The 24,688-nt window shown below is 39.0% G+C and overlaps 1 protein-coding gene across 2 annotated transcripts in view; it reads left to right on the plus strand.

The window, feature by feature from the left end:
* The window catches only part of AP1M1 (adaptor related protein complex 1 subunit mu 1), a 34,861-nt gene extending 10,419 nt beyond the window's left edge, over positions 1-24,442 (plus strand). The window contains exons 3-12 of one of the 2 annotated variants that reach the window (XM_044671555.1): positions 2,940-3,007; positions 4,097-4,227; positions 5,470-5,617; positions 8,435-8,576; positions 13,439-13,581; positions 15,208-15,279; positions 17,439-17,597; positions 19,297-19,422; positions 20,004-20,079; positions 22,942-24,442. In XM_044671555.1, the coding sequence (XP_044527490.1) occupies positions 2,940-3,007; positions 4,097-4,227; positions 5,470-5,617; positions 8,435-8,576; positions 13,439-13,581; positions 15,208-15,279; positions 17,439-17,597; positions 19,297-19,422; positions 20,004-20,079; positions 22,942-22,964 (1,088 nt within the window). In that variant the 3' untranslated portion in view covers positions 22,965-24,442. The remainder of the gene's footprint in view (positions 1-2,939; positions 3,008-4,096; positions 4,228-5,469; positions 5,618-8,434; positions 8,577-13,438; positions 13,582-15,207; positions 15,280-17,438; positions 17,598-19,296; positions 19,423-20,003; positions 20,080-22,941) is intronic. The other variant, XM_044671554.1, reaches the window with a different exon arrangement.
* The last annotated feature ends 246 nt before the right edge of the window (positions 24,443-24,688 follow it).

Consider the following 24,688-nt stretch of genomic DNA (forward strand, 5'->3'; position numbering starts at 1 on the left):
AGGCATCTGTGTTCTCCGTCAAAGGGAAACTGTGTTAACCCTCCTCCTGCTGGATTACTGAGAACCCAAAACTTTTTCAATAAGACTATATTGCTTTTTAAAAAAAAGGTGTGAACTATGAAAGGAATCAAAAGAGGAATCTCAGATTTTTCTTAGATATCCCATTCCAGTCTCGAACCTGATAGGGAGAAAAGTCAATACATGGCTCTGCTGGTTTGTATTGATCTTTTGATGGGGTCCAGATAAAAATGTCTACTTGATTTTCTAATTTCTCTTAATAGCTTCTGACATAATCCCCCTTTTCTTCAAATTAACATGATTTATTACACAGGAAAACTTTGAATAATGAAAGAAGTTATAAATTGGTCAGTTATAGCTGGATCTGATAGGATTTACAGATCAAAGTGTTTGTTTACAGCTCTCTACATTTCCCCCATCCCTTTTTTTGTATATACACATACATCATTTAATTTTTTCTCAAGTCCATGTTAATACTGCTTTATTTGCCACTATCCCTTATTATTTTTCTATACTTCCCTTTTACTCCTATCTGAGCCAGGTACCTGTTCCTGAACTCGGCAAATGCCCTATTTTAAAGCATCTTATTCCCATAGATCTGATCATATTAAAGGATGACTCTCTTTAACACAGTATAGAGAAATGACTCCAAGCTTAGCTCAACTTGTGGTTTTTCTTTTATTTATTCTCTATATAGGCCACATACCACAACAGTCAGAATAGTGATCCCTTTTGTCTTTTATTCTCTATTGCTACCACTTGAAATGACCCTAAGCAAGAAGGACTGATGACAGTAGACAGAAGGACCTTCTTCTCCTTGTCAGATCCAGAGTATAACTCTTTGAGGGAATAAGATTTAGGATTTAGCTATTAAGTGCTGTTCTTTTCTTCCTTAAGAAAAATTACTTATATGTGGACAGTCCATAATGCAGGCAGGCTTATCCTTATTACCTGAAGGACACCTCACAACTGGGTCCTAATCACTGAAGCTGTGCCACTAAAATACCCATCTTTCTCAGAACCTGTGCTTGAAGGAAAGAATCTAGGAGAATTGATTGATGTTAAAAAGACATGAATAGAGCCATTGGAAGAGAAAGCTCTGAGTAGCTCTTAAATGTTTACACCCTTAGGGAGGCAGATATAAACCTTTTTCATTATGTTTAATGTAAGGATTGAGTATGTGTACTAAAGATAGAAGATCAGAGACTAAGCAGCCATCCGAGCTGTGAGCTTCCTCAGACCTGTGACATCCTGCCAGGCCAGGGTGAGAGAGGATGAGGGATGCAGCAGAGGAGGGAATATATTTTGCCCCTGCCCCGAGGTTGGCTATGCTGGAAAAAGCTCCTGTGAGAGAGGGCCAAACTCCTTTGCCAGCACATTGCAAGGATAAAAAACACTAAAACATGTATAGTTTAGAATTAAATTCTAGATATCTGTCTAGGTCAGAGGTTCTTAGCTTTTTTTTTTTTTTTTTTTAACTCTTAGCTTCCATCTTAGGATCAATTCTAAGACAAAAGAATCTCACTAGGCAATCAGGACTAAGTGACTTCACCAGGGTCACACAGTTAGGAAATGCCTGGGGCAAGATTTGAACCCATATCCTCCCAATTGCAGGCCTGTCATTCTATCCACTGTGCTACCTAGCTGCCCTAGTTCTTAGCCTTTTTTTGTGTCATGGTCCCCTTTGGCAGCTTGGTGAAATTTGTAGACCCCCTTCTCAGAATCATTTTTTACATGCAGACAATAAAAAACATATGATTACTAAAGAAACAAAAATGATCCTGAAATAATATTATTAAAAAAATTTTTTTAAGTTCATAGACTGGGTTACAGGTCAAGAATCCAAGATCTAGAACAGTGATGGTGAACCTATGGCGTAGGTTGCCAGAGATGGCACACAGAATGCCTTCTGTGGGCACTTGGCCATCCTCCCTCCCCAGAGTTTGTTACTAGAAATACAGAGGGATTCTGGCAGAGCTGCTCCCCTCCCCATCTCTGCTGTACCTGATGGCATTTTTCCACATCACCCATCCCTCTGCCCAGCAGCACAATGGATGTGCTTTCTCCTTCCCCTGTGTGTGGGGTAAGTGGGATGTGGGGTGTAACCAGCAAGGGGGGGGCATGGCACTCCATCTCTAAAAGGTTTGCCATCACTAGTCTAGAATGACCAGAATAATGATTTACACATTTAATAGCATGTAAAGATTTACAAAGTGATTTCCTTATGGTGAGTAGGTCGGGATGTCAACAAGACATATAGGGTGGTGGCTCTTAAATGCTTCAATACAGGGCACCAATCGCATAAAACCTCATTCCTAAGCTTAAGTAAGCTCTAAGGCTTCTAAGGTATTTTTGTTACCCTTCCTTCTCATCTACCCAGTTAGGTGTTATTAATCCCATTTTATAGGTGAGGAAATTGAAGCTCAGAAAAATAAAATGGTTCATCCATGTCTCCATGGAATCCCCTCCTCACAGTCTCCAAACACAGACCCCTCACTTTTCTCTGTGGTCTTGGCACTAACCTATGCTACCTTTCATTATTAAACATTTGGAAACAGCCACAAATCCATAAGTATAAAGTAGCAGGCCACAACCTGAGCTTAAGTGCTTTAGCAGTTCTGTAGAGAGAAACCTAAAAAGAGAGCTGTTCACAGCCTGGGAGCGAGAAGGAATAAATTCTGCAGGGCATTCTGATAGACATGTAGCTTGAGCCAGAACTTAGAAGCTAGGGGCAGTTGATTCATGCCCTTTCTTTGAAGCATTTAGGAGCCACCACCATATATGTCCCATTGATGGTTGATCTTCAGTGTGATCTGAATTACTGCAGCAATTCCATCAGGTTTTGGCTTATGACAGTATAATATAATCAGACCTTTTCAAATGTACTCCCTTTGAAGGTTCCTTAATGGATTTTTTGTCAGTGGTTGCAACATCTAAAAAGAATGCCTGTGTGTCTCTGGTGTTTGCCTTTCTTTACAAGGTAGTACAGGTAAGTGCCATATAGGGAAAACCAAAAGGTTTTCCTTTTCCTGAAAACATAACTTCTTTCACCCTGCACAGCCAGCCTCACTATGACCCTTGTCATATGCCCTTTTTCCCCCAGAGGGCAGCACTCTACAGAGTTTGCACCTTGGACCTTGATTAAAAGTCCTTCAAAGGTAGAGGGAAATTTGAACTGGAAGATCATAGTGGTGTGGGGATTCTAGTCTGATCAAGAATATTTTTTGGCAGTGTTCTCTGAAAAGGATCATCTCCAGGTGTGGAGGAACATAAAGGAGGTTTCTTAAAAGGTACGGGTATGGGAGAGGAGTGAGATGCTATTCTGGGCATAAGGAATGGCCAGCATGAGTGAACAGAGGCAAGAGAGGGCAGGAGTTGAGGAGAGCCTGGAATGTATCATAAAAAGAATAACAACAACAGTATTATATTCAGTAGAGTACTATGAAATAAAGCCAGCAAAATAGGGTAAACCTAGAAAGCCTTGAATACCAAGTTCAGGAGCTGGTATTTTACTTGATAATCAAAGCCACTTTGCTAAAGGTTTTCAAACAAGGGATGGTTTGATCAGACCTGAACATTAGTTAGGAAAATTACTGTGGTAAAACAGTTGGAGATGAGAAAGCCTAAGACAAAGATAAATTGGCCAACATTTCAGTAGTCTGGGTTATGAGAGCTTGACTGAGAGTCAGGAAAGGTGATCAAGAGGGAATTACACATTAGAAAGATGACATGTTTGCCAGAGGTCTAGTTTTGAGTCATAATATCTCCTAAAAGTGATGGAAGAGAGGAAACATGTAGAAAGAAGAGGACTCAGGTGGTTCAGGAGAGTGTGCTGCTGAGCAAGCTTTAGATCAGTCAGCTCTGTCTTCAACCAGAGTTGAATTCATCCTGCTTGTGTAGTAGGTACTTGATCCTCAACATAGAACTGAAGAAATTAAATGTTTCATTGTTACAACACAAATGACCGAAAAATGACATGTAGGCCAGACCACTAAGTGCCTTTCCAAGTAGGAGACTCAGAGATGTGTAGGAATCAGCTATAAACCTTCTCATGGGTCTTCTCTCTTTTTCATTTTAGGTTTTTTCTGAGTATTTCAAAGAATTGGAAGAAGAGAGCATTCGTGATAATTTTGTCATTATTTATGAATTACTAGATGAATTAATGGATTTTGGATACCCTCAAACCACTGACAGCAAAATTTTGCAAGAGTGAGTATCAGTGGCCAAATGTATCTACCCTCCTCCAATTCCTCTTTAGCATGGAACTAAACTTTCCAGGCCAGGTCCTGGAAAATATGATCTAGGACTATGATGGCGAACCTATGGCATGTGTGCCAAAGATGGCACACAGAGACCTCGCGTAGGCCCCTGGCTTAGCCAGCTGGGAGCCTGGCCCCACCCCCAAATGTAGGGGATAAGGCACTCAAGCCACTCTCAAGACAAAGCTCCGCCCTGGCTTGGCCAGAAGCCTGGCCCTGCCTCTGGACGTGAGGGGGGTGGAGGCACTCAAGCATCCCTCCACTGTCATGTCAGCCAGTGGAACATGGCCAGCCCAGGGGTGGTAGCCTGGCCCCACCCCCCCAAATGCAAAGGAAGGGTATGGGGCACTTGAGCTTGGCCCTGGCTTGGCCTGCCAGAGACTCTGCCTCTGAATTGGAGTCAGGAGGTTGGGGGGGACACTCGGGCCTCTCTCCATCTTTGCTGTGGAGCTTGGCCTTGGCTTGGGCAGCCTGCTGCCAGGCCCTGCCCCTGAACACAGGGGCCTCTATGGGGGGTGGGGGGTGGGACATGGCACAGGATCCCTTAAAAGTTCCGAAAGGTTCACCATCACTGGCCTAGCGGATAAAGGACTATATATCTGCCAGGGCATCCCTAGTCTGCATGGAGAGGTACCTTTTCAGCCATGGCAATTCACAAACTGTTTACTACATTTGGAAGGAGGCTATGATCTGAATCACCCACCAATTGATAACTGCTCAAAATCCTGACACAGTACACATTGGTGTCCCAGTGTTACTGATATAGCCTTAGAAACACAGCTTGTCTCCTAATCTTTCAGATCCTAAGCATGAAGGACTTGAATGAGCTCTTCTGGTACAATTGAATGTGGATTTGATGCCTGCAATGGCCGTGATGCTTCACTCCATTAGAATGTTTTTGTTAGGGCTTATCTTGCTCTCTTGAGTTTCTTTATTGGCAGCCAGATTAAATCACAAGCAGTTACTTTTAGGTAGATTGGGAGTAGGGGGTGGTACCTATCTGGATTAGATCCTTCCAAGTCCCATTCCAATTCTAAGGTTCTATTCTATCATTCTGTGCCTCAGGATATTATTTCCAGGCTGCCGAGAGCTTCCTTTGTTCACTTCTTGAAATGTAGCATTAAGACAATGACTGAAGTTGCCATTTCTATGTTAGTCATGCTTCCTTAACACTAATCATCTGGTTATAAAGATACATCACTCAAGAAGGCCACAAACTGGAAACTGGAGCCCCTCGTCCACCAGCCACCGTCACCAATGCTGTGTCTTGGAGATCTGAGGGAATCAAGTATAGAAAGAATGAGGTGTTCCTGGATGTCATAGAATCTGTTAACCTCTTAGTAAGTCCATCTATTTACTGTCTTTTTTGAAATGAAAATAAAAGCAACTAAACTTTGTAAACTAGCATATCTTCAGAGGTCTAAAATATCTCTTAAGTCAATGTGGTGGAAAGAGTACTAAAATTTGTTTCATTTGGTTATTTATTAAATTTTGTTTTTTTTCAATTAATGAAAATATTTTTTCTCTCTCACTCTATAGCCATGAATAAAAAGAAAAACAAAACCTTTTTTTAAACAAATATACATAGTAAAACAGACAGATTCCTGCTTTAGCCATGTCCAAAAAAATATAACCCTTCTGCATCATGAGTCCATCACCTCTCTGTCAGGAGGTGGGGTGTGTAGCATGGTTCATTATTAGTCTTCTAGAATCATAGTTGGTTGTTGGGCTGATCAAAATTTTTACATCTTTCAGAGTTTTTCATTTTTACAGAGTTGTTAATATTGTATTAATTTATTCTTCTGTTCAGTTTGTTCTCCATCAGTTCATATAAATCTTCCCTGTTTCATCTTTTTTGGCACACATATATCCTAATTTGTTCAACCATTCCCCAAATGATGAGCACCTCTGTAGTTTCTGATTTTTTGTTACTACAAAAAGAGATGCTATAAAATTTTTCTTATAACTTTGATCTCTCTGGAGGATCAGTGATGGTATTGCTAGGTCAAATACAGTTTAATGTCTTCTGGGACATTGCTCCCAATTGCTTTCCAGATTGGCTATACCAGTGATGGGCAAACTACAGCCCTCGGGCCAGATTTGGCCCCCTGAAATGTTCTATCCAGCCTGTGACATTATTCCTAATCTGACGAATACAATGAGTAGGATACAATACAATGAAACTTCGAAAGAGTTGCCTTAGAAACAGACTGACAGATGAGCATTTCCTTTCCTTTGCCCCCTCTTTAAAAAGTTTGCCCATCACTGGACTATACCAATAGTGCATTAATGCACTTCCTATTCTGCGATCTAGCTAACATTTGTCATTTTCCTTTTTTTCCAATTTTGCCAATCTGATGAGTATGAAATGGAACATCAGAATTGCTTTAATTGGCATTTCTCTAAATATTAATGATTTTTGCACAAGATTATTAATAGCTTGGATTTTTTTTCTTTGAAATATTCCTGTTCATATCCCTTCATCATTTGCCAATTAGGGAATGATTCTTAGTCTTTTAAATTTAAGTCAAGTGAGATTTTTACCAAAGAAACTTGTTATAAAGAGTTTTTTCCCCAGTTACTTGGAACTCTTCTAATTTTAAATGTTTTGGTTTTGTTTGTGCAAAAACTTTGAAATTATATGTTATCAAATTGTTCATTTTATCATCTGTAATCTTCTCTATCCCTTGTTCAGTTGAGATTATTGCTGAATTTAGAGTCATGGATCTGAACTCTGGATCTGGCATTACTAGTTGTGTGACCGAGCCACGTTCTTTTTTTTTTTTTTTTTTTCTGATCTCCAACTATAAGATAAGGGAATAGGACATGATTGCCAAATTGCCCCGTTAGCTCTTCTGTTTTATGAAACCACATCTAGATGAACAAGACCTACATTAGACGTGCTTTGCTCGGTGTCAATATTAGCGTGGTATAAACTGAAAAGGTTCCCAAAGTTTTAAATTTTGGAAGCAAGGAAAGGATCCAGATAATCTGTGCTTTCTTCCTACCTGTTCTGCCTGAACTTATTCTAACTCATTGTCAGGCCAAAAGTACAGTTTTTTAATCCTTAAACTGACTTTTGCCCAGCTTAAGAAAGTGGGAGCAGAGTAAAAGTGAGTAAGCTCTTATTCTTTTTACCCCTAAAATTGGAACATCTGATACTAAGAGTAGCAAGAAGTTGGTGTTTCCACCAACCACCACCATTTGGCCTTTGTTCATGGAGTGGAAGATAGTTTCAAAAAGATCATAGAGGAAGATTACTTCTACAAAAAACTAGGGAAGGCTAGTTTGCATATTTGTCAAAGTTTGAATGGTTCAGTTTTTGACTAAAAAGAGAAGGGTTTTGTTTTTTTTCTGAATCAGAAGTGGAAAGAATATTGGAGTTGTGGTCAGAAGGCTTGGTTTGTAATCTTGTCTTTGATACTCACTGGTCACTTCTCTAAGTTTGCTTCCTCCAGTGTAAATAGAGATAAACCCATTTTGAAAGTAGAATTAATTAGACTTGACCACACTGGATGTTGGGAAAAAGTACAAGTGAAGAACCAAGTGTGACTTCCAGATGATAAACCTAGTATGAATCTAGTATGACTAGAAAGTTGATGTTACCCTCAGCAGAAATAGTCAAGTTGAAGGAAATGAGTTTCCAGGGAAAGCCTTATGAGTTCTGTTTTAGACTTGTTGAGTTTGAGATGCCCATGAGACATCCAAGTGGAATGTCCAACAGATAGTAGATGGTGTGGGACTTGAACTCAGGAGAGAGATGAAGGCTAGATATGTAGATTTGGAAGTCATCTGCATAGAGATGATACTGCTGTTTGAAAACTCAGACAGACTTGTCAAACTCTAGACTATCTTAAAATCTTTCTTAACTCTCCCCATTTCTAATGCCTTTCCTCTGAGATTACTTTCTATTTATGCTATGTATATTTCGTGTATAGCATTTTGTATGTTGTCTTCCCCATTAGAGTTTTTGCTTCTTGAGGACAAGGACCATGTTGTTTGAATCTCTAGCACTTCATACCTGGCACATAGTAATAATTTAATGCTTATTGATTGACCATTCTAATTTCATTGTATCAATATACAAAGACTATTGTGAGTTCTCACTCTGATCCATCCTACAACAGTTTTACTAACCTGCTTGGTTCTTCACTTAGGTCAGTGCCAATGGGAACGTTCTTCGTAGTGAAATTGTGGGTTCCATTAAGATGAGGGTGTTTCTCTCAGGGATGCCAGAACTGCGCCTGGGCCTCAATGACAAAGTTCTCTTTGACAATACAGGGCGTGAGTATATCAATGGCTTCTTTATGAGTTTTTTGGCTGTGTCCCCTCGTGAGCATGCCCCTTATATATAAGGATTTAAGCCTTTTCTTTGGTTAGAAGAATGAGACTCTGATTCTTAGAGGTGAGTATAAAACCCTCTTCATTGTTCCAGAAAAGCAGTGGATGGAAGAAAGCCTTTCTGCCCTAGAAAGAAAAGTTTGTTAAGCAAATAAATTATATAAAGGAGAGTTGAAGACAAATAATTGCTTCCCCATAGGAAAAAATTTATTTCAAACCCTTTTGAAGTATTAATTGTTAAGAATATCACTTTATGCAAATTATAAATCATTTTTATTTTTTCTTTAAAGTTGGACCTTTATAAAGTTTTTTGGAATTGCTATATACATGTAAATCTATGAAGCTACATTCATTTACAAGTAGCCTATAATACACATTTTGTCTGTTTCAGACAAGCTTTACCAATAAGTCTAAATAAGTGAAATTTAACATATTTTATGTGGTTTATTTCATAAGTATATAGAATAACAGAGTTCATGGGGTTCCTAGAGATCCTCTACTCTAGGCACCTTCTTTTTCAGGCAAGAGAGGTGAGGCCCACAAAAGGGATATAACTTGCCAAGATCACATAATTAGTGATTCAGCCAGAATGGGAAACTCAGGTCACAGACCATTGTAATTTTTTCTCAGTCAATAACATGTATTAAAATTTTGATGTATACCAGGCACCATGCTAAACTCTGCAGATACAAAGGCAAAAGGCAGTCCCTGCTCTTGAGGAGCTCAATCTGATGGGGAAGACAGTGTCTTTAAATAGGCTATAAGCAAGATAAATTGGAAATAAATCAATACAGAGAAAACATTAGAATTAAGGGTGATCAGAAAGGCTTCCTAGAGGATAGAATTTTAGCTGGGACTTGAAGGAAGCCAGAGAAGCCAAGAGGAAGAGCATTCCAAGCATGGGGGATAGCCAAAGAAAATGCCCAGAGTCAGGAGATGGAGTATCTTGTTTGAGAAATAAAAAGGAGGCTGATGTCACTGGATCATAGACTCTATGGTGGAGAGTAAGGTATAAGAAGACTGGAAAGGTGGGAGAGAGCAAGGGTATGAAGGGTTTTACATGCCAAATAGAATTTTATATTTTATTGTGGAGGTGATAGGAGGCTACTGGAGTTTTATGGAAGAAAAGGGGTGATACAGTCAACTTGAGTTTTAGGAAAATCACTTTGGTGCCTGAATGGAAAATGGAACTGAGTGGGAAGAGATTTGAGGCAGGCAGACCCACCCACTGGCTATTGCAGTAGTCCAGGCATAAGGGAAGGAGGGACCTCTACCAGGTAGTGGCAGTATCAGAGGAGAGAGTGGGAGGAGGGGTGTATATTTAAGAGATGTTACAAAGGTGAAATCAGGCTTTGAGCAACAGGTGGGACATGGAAGGTGAGAAAGAGTATGAGGAGTCAAAGATGACTTCTTGGTTGTGAGCCCAGTGGGCTGAGAAGCTAGTAATGCCTTCAGCAGCAGTAGAGAAATTAAGAAGGGAAGGTTTAGCGGGGAGAGAAAATAAGTTCAGTTTTTTAATATATAGAGTTTAAGATGTCTACAAAGTATCCATTCTGAGATATCCAGTAGACTCCTGGAGATGCCAGAGGTCCTCAGAGAAGTTCAGACTGGTTAAGTAGATTTGAGAATCTTCAGCATAGAGATGATCATTGAGCCCACAGGAGCCAATGAGCTCACCAGGGGAAGTAGTATAGAGAGAGAAGTGAAAAGGGCTCTAGACAGAGCCCTGGGAAATAGCCAAGGTTAGCAGGAAAAGCCTGGAAGAAGATCCACTAAAGGAGACTGAGAAGAATCAGTTATGTAGGTAAGAGGAGAGCCAGGAGAAAAGAGTGTCAGAGTGATGTAATGTCTGACATCGCTGCCCTGTGACTTCAAATTAGTCATTTAAAATCACATGATTATCTCAATAGATGCAGAAAAAGCCTTTGACAAAATACAAAACTCATTCCTATTGAAAACACTAGAAAGTATAGGAATAAATGGACCTTTCCTAAAAATAATAAACAGTATATATTTAAAACCATCAGCAAGCATCATCTGCAATGGGGATGAGTTGGAAGCCTTCTCAATAAGATTAGGAGTGAAGCAAGGATGCCCATTATCACCTCTATCATTTAACATTATAATGGTAACAATTAGAGAAGAAAAAGAAATTGAAGGGATTAAAGTAGGCAATGTGGAGACTAAACTATCACTCTTTGCAGATGATATGATGGTCTACTTAAAGAAACCTAGAGAATCAACTAAAAAAGCTAGTGAAATAATCAACAACTTTAGCAAAGTTGCAGGATAAAAAATAAACCCACATAAATCATTAGCATTTCCATATATTTCCAACACAACTCAGCAGCAAGAGTTAGAAAGAGAAATTCCATTTAAAATCACCCTAGACAATATAAAAATTTAGAAATCTATTTGCCAAGACAAACGCAGGAATCATAATGAACACATGAACAAAACACTTTCCACACAATTAAAACTAGATCTAAATAATTGGAAAAACATTAATTGCTTCATGGGTAGGATGAGCTAATATAATAAAAATGACCATCCTACCCAAATTAATTTACTTATTCAGTGCCATATCTATCAAACTACCAAGAAACTTTTTTACTGAATTAGAAAAAAAACTATAACAAAGTTCATTTGGAAGTACAAGAGATCAAGAATATCAAGGGAAATAATGGGGAAAAAAATGTGAAGGAGGAGGTCCTAGGCAGTACCAGATCTGAAACTGTACTATAAAGCAGCGATCATCAAAACAATTTGGTACTGGTTAAGAGACAGAAGGGAATAGCAGTGGAATAGACTTGGGGTAAATAACCTTAGCAAGACAGTGTACACTCAACCCTAAGAGCTCAGCTTTGGGGACAAAAATCCATTATTTGACAAAAACTGCTGGGAAAATTGGAAAATGATATGGGAGAGATTAGGTTTAGATCAACATCTCACACCCTACATCAACATAAATTCAGAATGGGTGAATGACTTGAATATAAAGAAGCATTGTCATCCTGGTCACCACCTTGACTGAGGCAGCCAGCTTTACCAGATCTTAAACTGTACTATAAAGCAGCAGTCATCAAAACAATATTGTATTGGCTTAGAGACAGAAGGGAGGATCAATGGAATAGACTTAGGGTAAATGACCTCAGTGGGTAAATGACCTCAGCAAGATAGTGTACAATAAACCCAAAGATCCTAGCTTTGGGGACAAAAATCTACTATTTGACAAAAACTGCTGGGAAAATTGGAAAACAGTATGGAAGAGATTAGGTTTAGATCAACCTCTCACACACTATACCAAGATAAATTCAGAATGGGTAAATGACTTAAATATAAAGAGGGAAATAAGTAAACTAGTTGAACATAGAATAGTATACCTGTCAGATCTATGGGAAAGGAAAGAATTTAAGACCAAGTAAGATATAGAAAATATTACAAAATGTAAAATGAGTAATTTTGATTACATTAAATTAAAAAGTTTTTGTACAAACATCAGTCATTTAATGCTTCTGTGTGTACTTCAGCTTCCTTCTTTGTTAGATGGGGATCCCTAGACTATTCACCTCTCAGGGTTGTTGTTAACAGCCACAAGGGGTAATAGCATCAAGGGTTTTGCAGAGTTTAAAGTCTTATATAAATGTCAGCTATTATCTTTATTATTAGCCTACTGGTTGGTCTCCCTCTCAAGTCTTTCTATTCTGCAGTCTATCCTCCACTCAACTATCAAAGTGATCTTTCTAAAACTCGGGTTCAACCACATCATCCCCTTCCCTATTCGAACTCCAGAAGTTTCCTTTGACCTTCAGGATCAAATATAATGCTGTTTAGCATTCAAAGCTCTTCATACCCTGGTGTCCCTTCCTACCTTTCCAGTCTTCTTGCCTTCCTCCCCTTTGCCCCATGCAGTGTACTTTGTGATCCTCCTTTGTATACCCTGAATTTCTCTTCTTGTAACAAGAAGTTCCATCTCTCAGCTCTGGGCATTTTCTCTGGCTGTCCTCCCATTCCTGGAATGCTTTCCCTCCTCATCTCTGCTTCTCAGCAGCCTTGGCATCCTTCAAGTCTCAAATAAAAATCCCACCTCTAAAGAAACCTCTCCCAGTCCCTTTTAATTCAAATGCCTTCCCTCTATTAATTTTTTCTTTTTTACTCTATCCGTAGCTTGTTTGTACTTAACTGTTTGCATGTTGCCTTCTCCATTAGCCTGAGAGCAGGAACTGTCTTTTGCCTCTTTTTTTACCCAGATCTTATGTGCATGACACAAAGTAGGTACTTAACTTAAATGTTTATTGTGTGACTGAATGATTATCATCAATGGTATTTGCATTTCTATATTGTGTTACAATTTTAAAAGGCTTTTATATCTAACATTTCATTTGATTCTCACACCTTACCTGTCAAGGAGATTATTTTCAAGGGTTGTGATATGCCCAAGATTGCTCAGCTAGCAAAATATGAGACTTGCTGAAAAGATAAAGGGGAAATCTTAGGCAAAGATAAGGGGAAATTTTATAAATTGGTTTTTGGCTAGTTAGTGATCAATTACCTTTTGAGGTGCTTTATAGTTTATAAAATGTTTTCTTCACAAAACCCTGTGAGGCAGATAATAGAGGGCATTGATCTGATTTTTCAGGTGAGGAAACTCAGGCTCAGACTAAAAGTGACTTTTTCAAGTGACTATGCTTGGCCTCCAACCCAAGTCATCTGACTCCTGGCCCCTTTTGTGTTCTGTATTGTTTCTAAGATAGTTCATTGTCTTCTCTACTACTCTTGGTTGTTTCTTTTTCTCACATTCTGTCCTTGCTATCCTCCAGGTGGAAAAAGTAAGTCAGTAGAGTTGGAAGATGTGAAATTCCACCAGTGTGTGCGCCTCTCCCGCTTTGAGAATGACAGGACAATTTCTTTCATTCCCCCTGATGGAGAGTTTGAACTAATGTCTTATCGCCTCAACACCCATGTAAGTACACCTGGGCTTGGGTGTGATGGTAGTGGTGGTGAATGTTAAGATAGTTAAAAATGTCAGTAGTGCCTGGTACCTCCCCAAAGACACTAAAAAGTGGCCCTCTGAGAAAGAAGAAAAACAAGCAACTTCATCCCAGTTATTTGCCAAGATCACATAGGCATCCACATGTCCCAAGGCCTACTGTAGGCATGCTTTTTCTTGTTCAGGGAGGCAGCCAGCCCTCTCTACCAGAAGGGCTTTGCACATGCCTGGGAAGTCATTTAATGAATAGATAAGAATGGTTTATAATTAATGTATTAAACACTAGCCTAAGAAGGTATCAAACAGATAGTAACAGACTGGGAGCTCTAGCCATAAATCTTGGCTACAGGCTAATAAGTCTGGCAAGTTCAGAAACTCTATTCACTCTGGGGATGATAAAGTATAAGTAAACTGAGACACACTAGCTGCATTCACAAGAGACCAGTTTCTTGGCCTAGTATTTATCTACTTGGAGTATTCTTCACCCTGGGGTGAAGAATATTATATATTATAAAAATAAAATATTATTATTTTATTTTATTTTTATTACATTTATTACATGTATTACATTTTATTTGTTATTTATTTTTGTCGTTAATTGTGAATATATGATATTTATTATATTTTATATTATTTTATTATATAAATAAAAACTTATAAAAATAAAATATAGAATAATGCAAATCAGCATGTATCCTATTTTTTAGAAATCTTTAATAACTCACCACATAAAATATTGAATAAAGCCTCCATTAAAAACTATCAAACTCAATTTTAATAAAAAAAATTTGGCTAAAATAATAATATTCACTTGCTTTTTGTCCCCTTCCAATTTCTTTTTCACTTGTTTTGTTTCTATACTGTTTTGTTTTTTAATATAGTGAGTTTTTTAATATAGTCATAATCAATTTGTTTATATTTTTACTCAGCTTTGTTTTTCTGCATCCCTTTTTTATGTTTCCCGTATTTTGTCATATTTTACAACACGATAATAGTATGTTCTATTGCTATACCACAGCTGGCTTAGCCATCCCTCAATTTGAACATGCCAGCCCTTGGAAACTGTTGTTTCTAGTTCTAAATAGGACAGTTCTAAATATGGCTCTTGTAATGGAGCTGCTAGGTAATGGGAAGCATAGCATTCTGTATTCACATGCTAAATTGTGTAATAGAGATTATTTTCTAGAACAGCAATATTTCTCCTCATACCCTGAAGGAAGATGTTGGCCAAGGTAGAAAGCCATGAGGCTTGGGAGTAGATGCCATAGTCCTAATGCTCAGGGAGAAGGAAGCCGAAGGGGCCAGTTTCTCAGCAAGGACAGCCTGGTTCTTTCATAGGATACAGTGCTGGACAGATGGAAAATTGGTGACTAAGTGAGGATCTTTCATTTCTTTGTATGTCAACCTTCTTGGAGCTCCAAAGCCTTTCCTTGGGGCTCCCAAACTGAACTATAAAAACAGCTTTGTCAACTTTTCCCCATCTTAAACCAACTTGCCAGAATTTCTTAGATTGAATTTTATTGGAGATGCATATGGCAAGGGTTGAATTGTCACTAACATCAGACTCATCACTTTCTTGGTCTTTGTGCCTCTTTACAGGTAAAGCCCTTGATATGGATTGAATCTGTAATTGAAAAACATTCCCATAGCCGCATCGAGTACATGATTAAGGTCAGTTGCCCCTTCAGAAGTATGGTCAGCTTTAAGTGGATCCTATCCATTAAGCAAAGCACAGATTTCACTTTTAAACTATCCTTTTATTGGCTGTGGTGGTAGTTGTACTAACAGTTCTCATTTCTATAACAGTTTAAGATTCACAAAAAACTATACTCCCATTAGCCCTGTGAGATAGAGACCAGTTTGCTTTGAAAATTCTAGGCAATTTCTTTTGTATCCCAAAGGAGAATTTTAACTCGTGGTTTATTTCACCCATGTAAATTTAACTGCAGAGGCCACTGGGTGGCTCAGTAGATTGAGAGCCAGGCCTAGAAACAGGAGGTCCTAGGTTCAAGTTTGGCCTCAGACACTTCCTAGCTGTGTGACCCTGGGCAAGTCACTTGATCCCCATTGCCTAGCCCTTACCACTCTTCTGCCTTGGAGCCAATACATAGTATTGGCTCCAAGACAGAAGGTGAGGTCTTCAAAAAACAAACAAATAAATAAATAAATGGACAGACAAATAAATAAGTTAATTAATCAGTGAATGGATGGATGGCTAAATAAACAAACAAACAAACAAATAAATAAATGAATGGGTGGATTTAACTGCAGGTTGTAATTAGTATAATAATGATGCTTATTGTTATTACCACTACTACAAATAATTCACATTTCTATATATTCTCTTTGGAATGCTTTCCTCTGGAGGAAGCTAGGTAGCTCAGTGGTTTGAGAGCCAAGCCTAGAGACAGAAGGGCTTGGGTTAAAATGTGGCCTCAGACTCTTCCCAGCTGTGTGACCCTGGGCAAGTCACTTATCCCCCATTGCCTAGCCCTTACTGCTCTTCTGCCTTGAAACCAATACACAGTATTGATTCTAAGATGGAAGGTAAGAGGTTTTTTTTTTAAAATGCTTCCCTCTTAACTCTGTGTAGATAGTACATATATATTATCATCCTCATTTTACTAATAAATGGAGCCTCTGAGGAGATTAGGTACTTGCCTAAGATCTCTTAACTATTAAATATCAGAGCCAGAATTTTAATCAGGATCACCTGTCTACTGCTGTTTCTGCTCAGCCATACTACCTGGACATTTAATAAATCCCTGATGGGTATAAGAATGAGTGCAAAAAGATAGTCATTCACAGTGTGGGGAAGGGCCTCAAAACCATGGCATAAGAGATTCAGTTGAAGGACCTGGGAATGTTTAGCTTGGCAGAAAGGAGACTGTGAAGACAGGGCTTCCCAGTTGACTTGATCTAGGTAGAACAAACACTGACAGAGTTGCCGTTTACAGGGAAGCAAGTACCAGCCCAATTTTGGAAGTAATTTTGTAATCAACTAGAACTATATAAAAACAAGACAGGCTTCCTTTTGAGCAAAGAGCTCCTGATCCCCAAAGGTGTTCAGAATAGGGCTCAACTACTGATCTAGATGATCTGAGTAGGGGGCAGCTAGGTAGTACAGTGAATAGAGGACCAGGCCTAGAGTTGGGAGGACCTCGGTTCAAATGTGACCTCAGACAATTCCTAGTTGTGTGACTCTGGGCAAGTCACTTAACCCTATTTGCCTTAAAAAGAAACTATCTAAGTAGTCTTACAAATAAGGAAGAAGTTACTTATGGCTAAAAACAACAGGTTAGGGTTCCCAGAGGACATCTTTTTGTAGACTATAGACAGCTGATTTTCCCACCAGACAGATCTAGGTTTCCTTTAACAAATGAAAAAGTAGCTTTTACTTATTTGTTAACATAAACCAGTAAATTACTTGCCCAAGGTCACATAGTTGGTAAGTGTTGAAGCTGGAATTCAAAGGAAAGTCTTCAGATTCTTAGTTCAGTATTCTAGCTGCATGATGAAAATAGCACAAAGGCATGATTTGGTTTGTTTCTTAATCCATAAAGGCTTGAATAGAAGCCATACATGTAGGGATTTAATTTCATTTTTCTAACAAGTGTTTACTAAATGTTTCTCCCTCTGCCCCACACCATTCTGCTACTCTTTTCATAATATTACTCAGAAAAAAAGTTTCTCTCCTTGCCCAATTTCCTGACCACAGTCATGTCCCCTTACAACTTGCAAAGAACAAGTTGCAATAAAGGAATGGGGGTGGTGGATCTTGCGTTTACCATGTGCTAAGAAAGCTCAGCCTTTTTGTGGCCTTTCTGTAGGCGAAGAGCCAGTTTAAGCGTCGATCGACAGCAAACAATGTGGAGATCCACATTCCTGTGCCCAATGATGCTGACTCGCCAAAGTTCAAAACCACCGTGGGGAACGTCAAGTGGGTCCCAGAGAACAGTGAGATTGTATGGTCTATTAAATCATTCCCGGTGAGTCAGCACCACGGCCCCAAACTGGTAGCACCTCTTTTCATTCCAAAAACAGAAAATTCAGCCCCTTCCCTCATGTGTTTCCCCTTTCTAAAAATCCCAAAGAACTTTTCAAATGCATCTTTCCCGAGAGAATAGTTACTTATTGTTAGTCCTTGATAATAGTTCAGCTTATCTATATGTATTGTCATCTTAGTTATATTGATGCATTTACCCAGAAATAAATTCTAAATCGAAATTTTTTCACTATCCTTTCCCTATGAGGGAAATGTGTGAATGAGAAAGTTTCAGATCTGCACATTTATTAAGAACCTGCTACTACAGAGTTTATGTTTGGCACTAAAGAAAATATGAGGCTTAGGTGGTTGAATGAAGGAAGGAAAAAGCATCTATTAAGCACTTACTGTGTGCCAAACACTGGAGACATTTTGTATAAATACTAAAACAAAACCAGTCCCTGGTCTCAAGGAAGTTACATCCTAGTGGGGGAATATACATAGGGGATCAGTGATAATCCCTTATTATCATTATCATGCCCTGTTCTCTTGATGATCCTGGTCTAGTAGGGAAGATAAGAACCAAAGATGACAATAATGGAAGAGAATAATCACAGTAATTAATAGCACATTAAGGTTTACCAAGAACTTTTGGAGTAAGTAGTAGAAGTGTTTATGTCCCTTTTTACAGATGTAAAACTCAGACCCATAAAGGTTTGGTGATTTATCTAGGATGGTATAGCTACTGAGTGCAGGGATGTGGACAAGAGGTGCAAAATAAAGAAAACCAAGTGATCTGAGAAGCCTAAGGAAAGAAAAGTTATTATGAGGGAAGGCAATTGAGCTGCCACTTTTGAACTGAGAGAGAGAAAAGATTTCCATAGCTCAGGGTATGATTATCAAAAAAGAATTCTAAGTATAGAGAAGAGAGTTGGCCATAGCTGGAAGGTAAAACACGAATCTCCACTTAGTTAGAGCAAAGAGTACTGAAGATGCACCATACAAGAAGACTGGAAAGGCAACACTTGGTGTGGAAGCCAGAGGCCAAGCTTCACTTGGTAAGGCTTAGGGAGCCACTACAAGGTTTCAGCAGGGGTGATGTTAGGATTACATAGAAAGGTTTTGTTCTCCTTCTGCTTTCTCTGTTTCTACCTGGGGATAACTGGAACTTGGAGAGGGTAGGATTCAGGCTGGAAACCTCAACACTTAGTGCAGATTTCACTTCCCTTGTTTTAATTTTTACTCCTTCATTTAAGTTCTTATATGTCGTAATTTCACCAAACCAAGATTTAAACCCAGCTGGTTGACTTCCATTTAGAGATTTGTGTCTAAAAAATAGGCCAGACCCTATAGATCCATTTAGAAGATTATCCCCACATCTTTAGCCTGATGTAAACACCACTCACATTTAGTTCTTTATTCCTTCTCTCAGTGCCAACTATATATGTAGCTCCAGCTATTTTTCTTGGTACAACTGTCAGAAAATTTAAAAGCAATTAATGGTACATGAGAATTACTTGGTTCCATGTGTCTGTTACAAGTGAGAAATGATGTGCTCAGAAAAAATTCATTTTTCCAATGAATTTATTACTCTAAACCAATACTTCAGCAGCCAAAAATGTGGTTAAGGTTTGGGTTGAGACTGTTGACTAAACTTGCTTATATTTCAGTATTTACTCTTCATCTCTCTACTCTCTGCACAGGGAGGGAAAGAATATCTTATGAGAGCTCATTTTGGTCTGCCCAGTGTTGAAGCTGAGGATAAAGAAGGAAAACCACCAATAAGCGTCAAGTTTGAAATTCCATATTTCACCACCTCAGGGATACAGGTCTTTATTTTGATGATGTAAAGTTGTTGGAAAATGATGTCTGAATTTCAGGCTGGTGCGACATGAGAGTGGGAAAGACATATTTTTATTTGCTGGTATTACTTCAGATTCTTTCACAGAAGAAAAGGGCAGACCTGATTGGGAAGGGGGGCCATGGAGATGTGGAAGGCAAGAGGCTAAGAGGTGTTTCAGATAAGAACTTCTGAAACTAGTTAATAATTTAAAGCCCTGGAGAGTCACTTGCTGAAAGTCCTGCAGGTAGCTCGAGCTAGTGGTAGAGCCAAGATTAGAGCATGGATTACCTGACTCTTTCCTAGATACTGCCCTAGTGAAAGATTAAAGGACATAGTTCCTTCATCCCTATACTTCTGTTGAAGCAGGTTGTCAGTGAGTTTTCTCAGTGTTTTAAATACTTCACCATTTGTTAACAATGAAACACTTAATTAGCATCTCCAATTTCTGAAGCTTAGAATCAGCTCACTGCTCTTCTCTCAGGAAGAAATCAGATTTATCACCAAGAAGGTAGCTTTTTTTCTCCTGAGAACAGACAGATGTTTATTGTTCACTCTTGGGTCCTACAGGTGCGCTACCTGAAGATCATCGAGAAGAGTGGTTACCAAGCTTTGCCTTGGGTTCGGTATATCACCCAGAATGGAGGTAAGTTAGTTTACTTCAGATGATCATGGCTCAGGTCGTTTGGCATTAGAATCACCCTTCCCTCCTACCCCCATGATCATAGATTTCATTTATTAGCACATATGGTTTATGAAGCACTTTACATACTGTAATCTCATTGTAGCCTCCCAAATACTTTTAGGGAGGCTAATCAGAGATTATTGTCTTCATTTTAGTAAACAGGTTCACATAGGAAAAGTGACTCGTCCACAGTCATTGTGTTGGAGCCAGGACCCAAACCCAGACTGGTTTCCTACCCTATTTGCAGCTCTTGCCACTAATCAGGGTGCCATACCTAGTGATCTCTCAGTTTCTTACATCCAGATTCTAGGCAGATTATAGATAGTTCTCATGCTTTACAACCAGTATGGCTCAAAAATATGCCATACTTTTTTCCATAATCTGACTTTTATAAAACTTGAGTTGGTTTAAATCAAAGTATACCAATTTTTCCAGACTTTTGGGTCATACTATTTGTGACATTAGTCACATATTTGTGACTAATGATCTAATTAAAACCCTGAGGATAATTGTCTTAAAGCTCTTTTGTGCAGCTCAGAAAGGAACCATATCAATGTTGACATCACTTATCATAAATGAAAACAGAAACCCCAAGGAAATTGCAGCAAAATGCAGTGGTCACTTACACATTTTCCTTTAAGAGTGAATAAGAGAGTGGGTAAAATTGGTTTTATTATGTACCCAGAGGCAACAAGAAAAGACATTTCATGAAATGTTTAGCTATCCCACCTTGAGATCTTCATCATAAATGTAAGCAGAGGAAAACCAAGAAGATAATTGCAGTTTTTGTAGCATTATCTGTTGCCAAAAATGAAGTAGAGAAATTCTAAGAAGACCAAAATAAATACAACACACACATACACCCCATCCCACACACATTGATATTCTGCTACTTCATTACAAAGGTGGGCAAGGGAGATTGTGACATGTAGTTTAGGATTCAGAAATAGAAAAGGTCTAAGGCTGTTCAGAAGCCTCCTGCCTAACTATCATGACTATTATCCTTCCAAAGATTATTAGAAGATGCTGGGCATGACAAGCACTAAATGACTTCATAAAATATGAAATTGATTCTCTTAACAAACAGAAAATGACTGGTTACTGGTGTCATTGCCCAATCAACTATTCACATGCATTCAGAATAGCTAGTGAGACTAAGACTAGCACTAAACAAGAAGAAAGAATAAATTTGAGAAGATGCTGCAAGTCCTTAAGACAACTTCTGCTCATACAAAACTATTCATGCTGAGAAGTGGGTGAAAAATATACTTTCTATAGCAGTTTTACGGATACAATGGTAATCATCACAATAAGAGGCCAAAAGAGCTCAGAAAGAGCTTAACCTGTCAACACTTGATCTTGCTAAGAAGAAACATGACAGCCAAGTGTAATGCTGGCAAATAACAGAAACACATGCAAAATGTTGCAGGGGATATAATAGAAAATTACGAGCAGGGTTACCTCTTAAAAAGCTAAAAAGGGAGGAAAGAGACTGAAAAGGGCTTGGCCTAAAGCCTAAATAAGCAAATTTAACCTAGGAGCACTTGTAGATAAAACTAGGTAGAGAAAAACAAATAGGCAAAAGAAAAATGGAACCACCAGAATTTATCAATATTTTTATAGTTATCTATTGTTAATTATCAATGAAATTGGAACTTTTATATTTGGACTCAATACCTTAGTCCTTGATGAGCTACATGAGGAAATGACATGTAAGGAAATCAGGATGAGATCAGGAAGAACAGCTGAATCAGACCAAGTCTACGCAGAGGAGATCTGTGTTAAAAGTAACACAAATCTGGAAGCATTTAGAGATGACTATCAGAATATTTAAAAGGGAGGAAAGATAACAAATGGTTGAAAAACAGATATTGCCAAAGGACAGTGAGCTGAGTTTAGGCCAGAAGAGAACATGTTATACTATACTATATTTGGGAAATTAATAAGCCCAAGCTACTTCCTTATTAATGCACAAAGTCATTTTTTAACACCAGTGTTCTTCTGTTAATACTATACAACTAAAAATCATGAAAATTACAATCTGAAAAGTATAGATTAGAACTTCGGGCAACACAAAAGGGCAGTGGAAAGATGAATGTAGACATAAAAAGGCTATAGTATATTACCAAACATGACATGTCCAAGAAATAGCAAAAAATAGATTATCCAGAAAAGATATATTCTCAGAAAAAAAGGTGGAGAGTAAGGGATAACAAATGGACAATATAAGGGCCCCTATGCTATATTAACAAACCTAGAAGAAAGCTTTTAATACATTGGGTGGACCTCCCATAAAGGATTTATGGCAGGATATGGACAAGAATTTCATAGTATTAAAAGAAAATATCTGGTCGTGATCATAGGAGTACCTGTATCAGGAAACTCATAGATTCATCAGAGTCTTTCTTCAGCTCATTCCTGGTTTTTCCATGCCCTACACCAGGGATTGAAATACATATTGGTTGCCAGACATTAGTATGTGTTTTCTCCTGTTTGATTCCATTGTCCAGGTTTCCAACCCATTCTTACCTTGTCTTTTATAGAGGGAAAAAGATGTTGGTATTGACACAACTTAGTCTACCTGAGCAGCTTTCTACCTATAAGGGCTGCACTCAGCTCTATTCCTATGAAGCTGAAGGAGTCGACTAATGATGAGCTTCCACGTAGACTAAGCTTTACTCTGCAGTCAAAATTTGGCAATGTGTATATTTCATTAACTGATGGATAATCTTAAAAAGGAGAGGGAAATGGGAGAGCAGAAGCTGATCAATGGTAGCTGTCAATAAATATGCATCTCAATTCTCAATTATTTCTCTTTTGTAGATTATCAACTCCGAACACAATGAGTTTTCTCTGCCAGCCCAGATGACACAAATCTTCAGGTCTAGAATTTGTTTGTAGGAATTTTTTGTGGTACTGAAGATTGTCAACAACTTGTCTTCAGTAGCAACATCGGTAAATTTGAATGAACTGAGGAGAGAGAATTAAATAGATATTTATTGACTTTGACACCCAGCATTATATGCCCTGACCATGACTTTGTGGATATCTTTTCATCATTTGTGCGCATTGTTTCTGCTGTTACCAGCTCTTCAAATTGAGTCACATTTTGCCCCATATAGGCAGGAACATAAGGATAATCTTAGAATCCCCCCTTCATGCCAGCCCAAATCAATTTTGGAAGGAGACAAAGCCCCATTTTAGATAAAATGCTCTTTTTAATGTGAGCTCTGTGGTACCAAAAAGGATGATGTTAGATTTGCCAAAATAACCGAGGTGAGTCATTTTCTTATTGAAAATATGGTGGAGGCACCAGTGAAGAGCACCAAGTAGAAATTTAGGGAAGTTTTATATTCTGAAAGTCTGTCCTTTGTGATCTAGCTTATGGTGGAGGGCATCAGGCAAAGCTTTGGAAGTAAGTACAGAAATATTCACTCCAATTCTCTCCACAGCACCTCTGCTTCCAGAACTGCCCATCAGGGCTGGGGGCCTAAAGTATATCTCCCTAACAGGGAGTGGGGCACTGAATGTTTACAGCACATGCTGCCTGCTTTGAGGCTGCCAGGTCTCATTTTCCCAATACGTTGTTAAAGGAGTGAAATGACCCACAATCAGACCACCTTCTCTTCCCCCATCTCTACCCAAAACATAGAGCTCTTAAGGATGATTTAAATATAGAAGAAATTATACTTGAGGTTAGCATTACTTATTCCACGTAGTGTTGTCATAGAAGCCAAATAGGGAAGCTTGTTAAATTATCCTTTTTTTAGTTCAGATGAATCTTTTGGATCCTACAGACCCTTTCAGAATCTATTGCCCCATTTGGTCACAGCCATGCCAAAGGGTTCACAGGCTGTGTGTGCCTTCAGTCCAGGGGCTCCACTGACTCTTGAATTTATTGAAACAAGACCAGGGGCCTGGCTCTGTGTCCCCTTCCACACCATGTGCCATTCTGTTAGTTTTACAAACCAGAACAGTATTTTTCTAGCTCTGCTGGGGGGCTGATGGCTGATTGCGTGTACTGAAGATGGGCTGCGTGTTGTGTTTGTCTTATTAGGGAGCAGGGGCCTGAGAGGGGGAACCTCGGGTTCCTTCTCCCACCCCTTCTGCTGTCATCTGTCCGTGTAAATCTGATGTCATGGTGTTCTAGAGGAGCCTTTGGCCCAGGTGTTTCTGAGGATGCCCCTGGAGACCATGAGAATAGAGTGTGTTCTGTAAATGAAAGTGCTGTATGTCTTATTCATGCCGATTATCAGTTATGTTATCACCACCTGACTGTAGAACCTATTGGTCAATATTGCATTAAATGCAGATTTCAAATCTACTTTGTCTGCTGGAATTGACTAGATGAGTATCAGCTGTCCAGGCACAAAGCTTAGTGGGAAATGGCCTGGATTTAGAGGGCTGATTGCCGACACCAGCCAAAGCCAGCAGGTCGTCGTGCTGAAGGCGAGCCCTCATCTCACAGCTAGGTCTCACATCTGGCCCCGCGTGTCCCTGGAGCAGGGAAGCTGCTCTTGGTTCTGCTTAAACACTTCCAGAGAAGGAACTCTCATCCTCCTGAGCCCAG

This window comes from Gracilinanus agilis, chromosome 1 (genome assembly GCF_016433145.1).
Source record: "Gracilinanus agilis isolate LMUSP501 chromosome 1, AgileGrace, whole genome shotgun sequence".
In the NCBI taxonomy this organism is placed as follows: Eukaryota; Metazoa; Chordata; class Mammalia; order Didelphimorphia; family Didelphidae; genus Gracilinanus; species Gracilinanus agilis.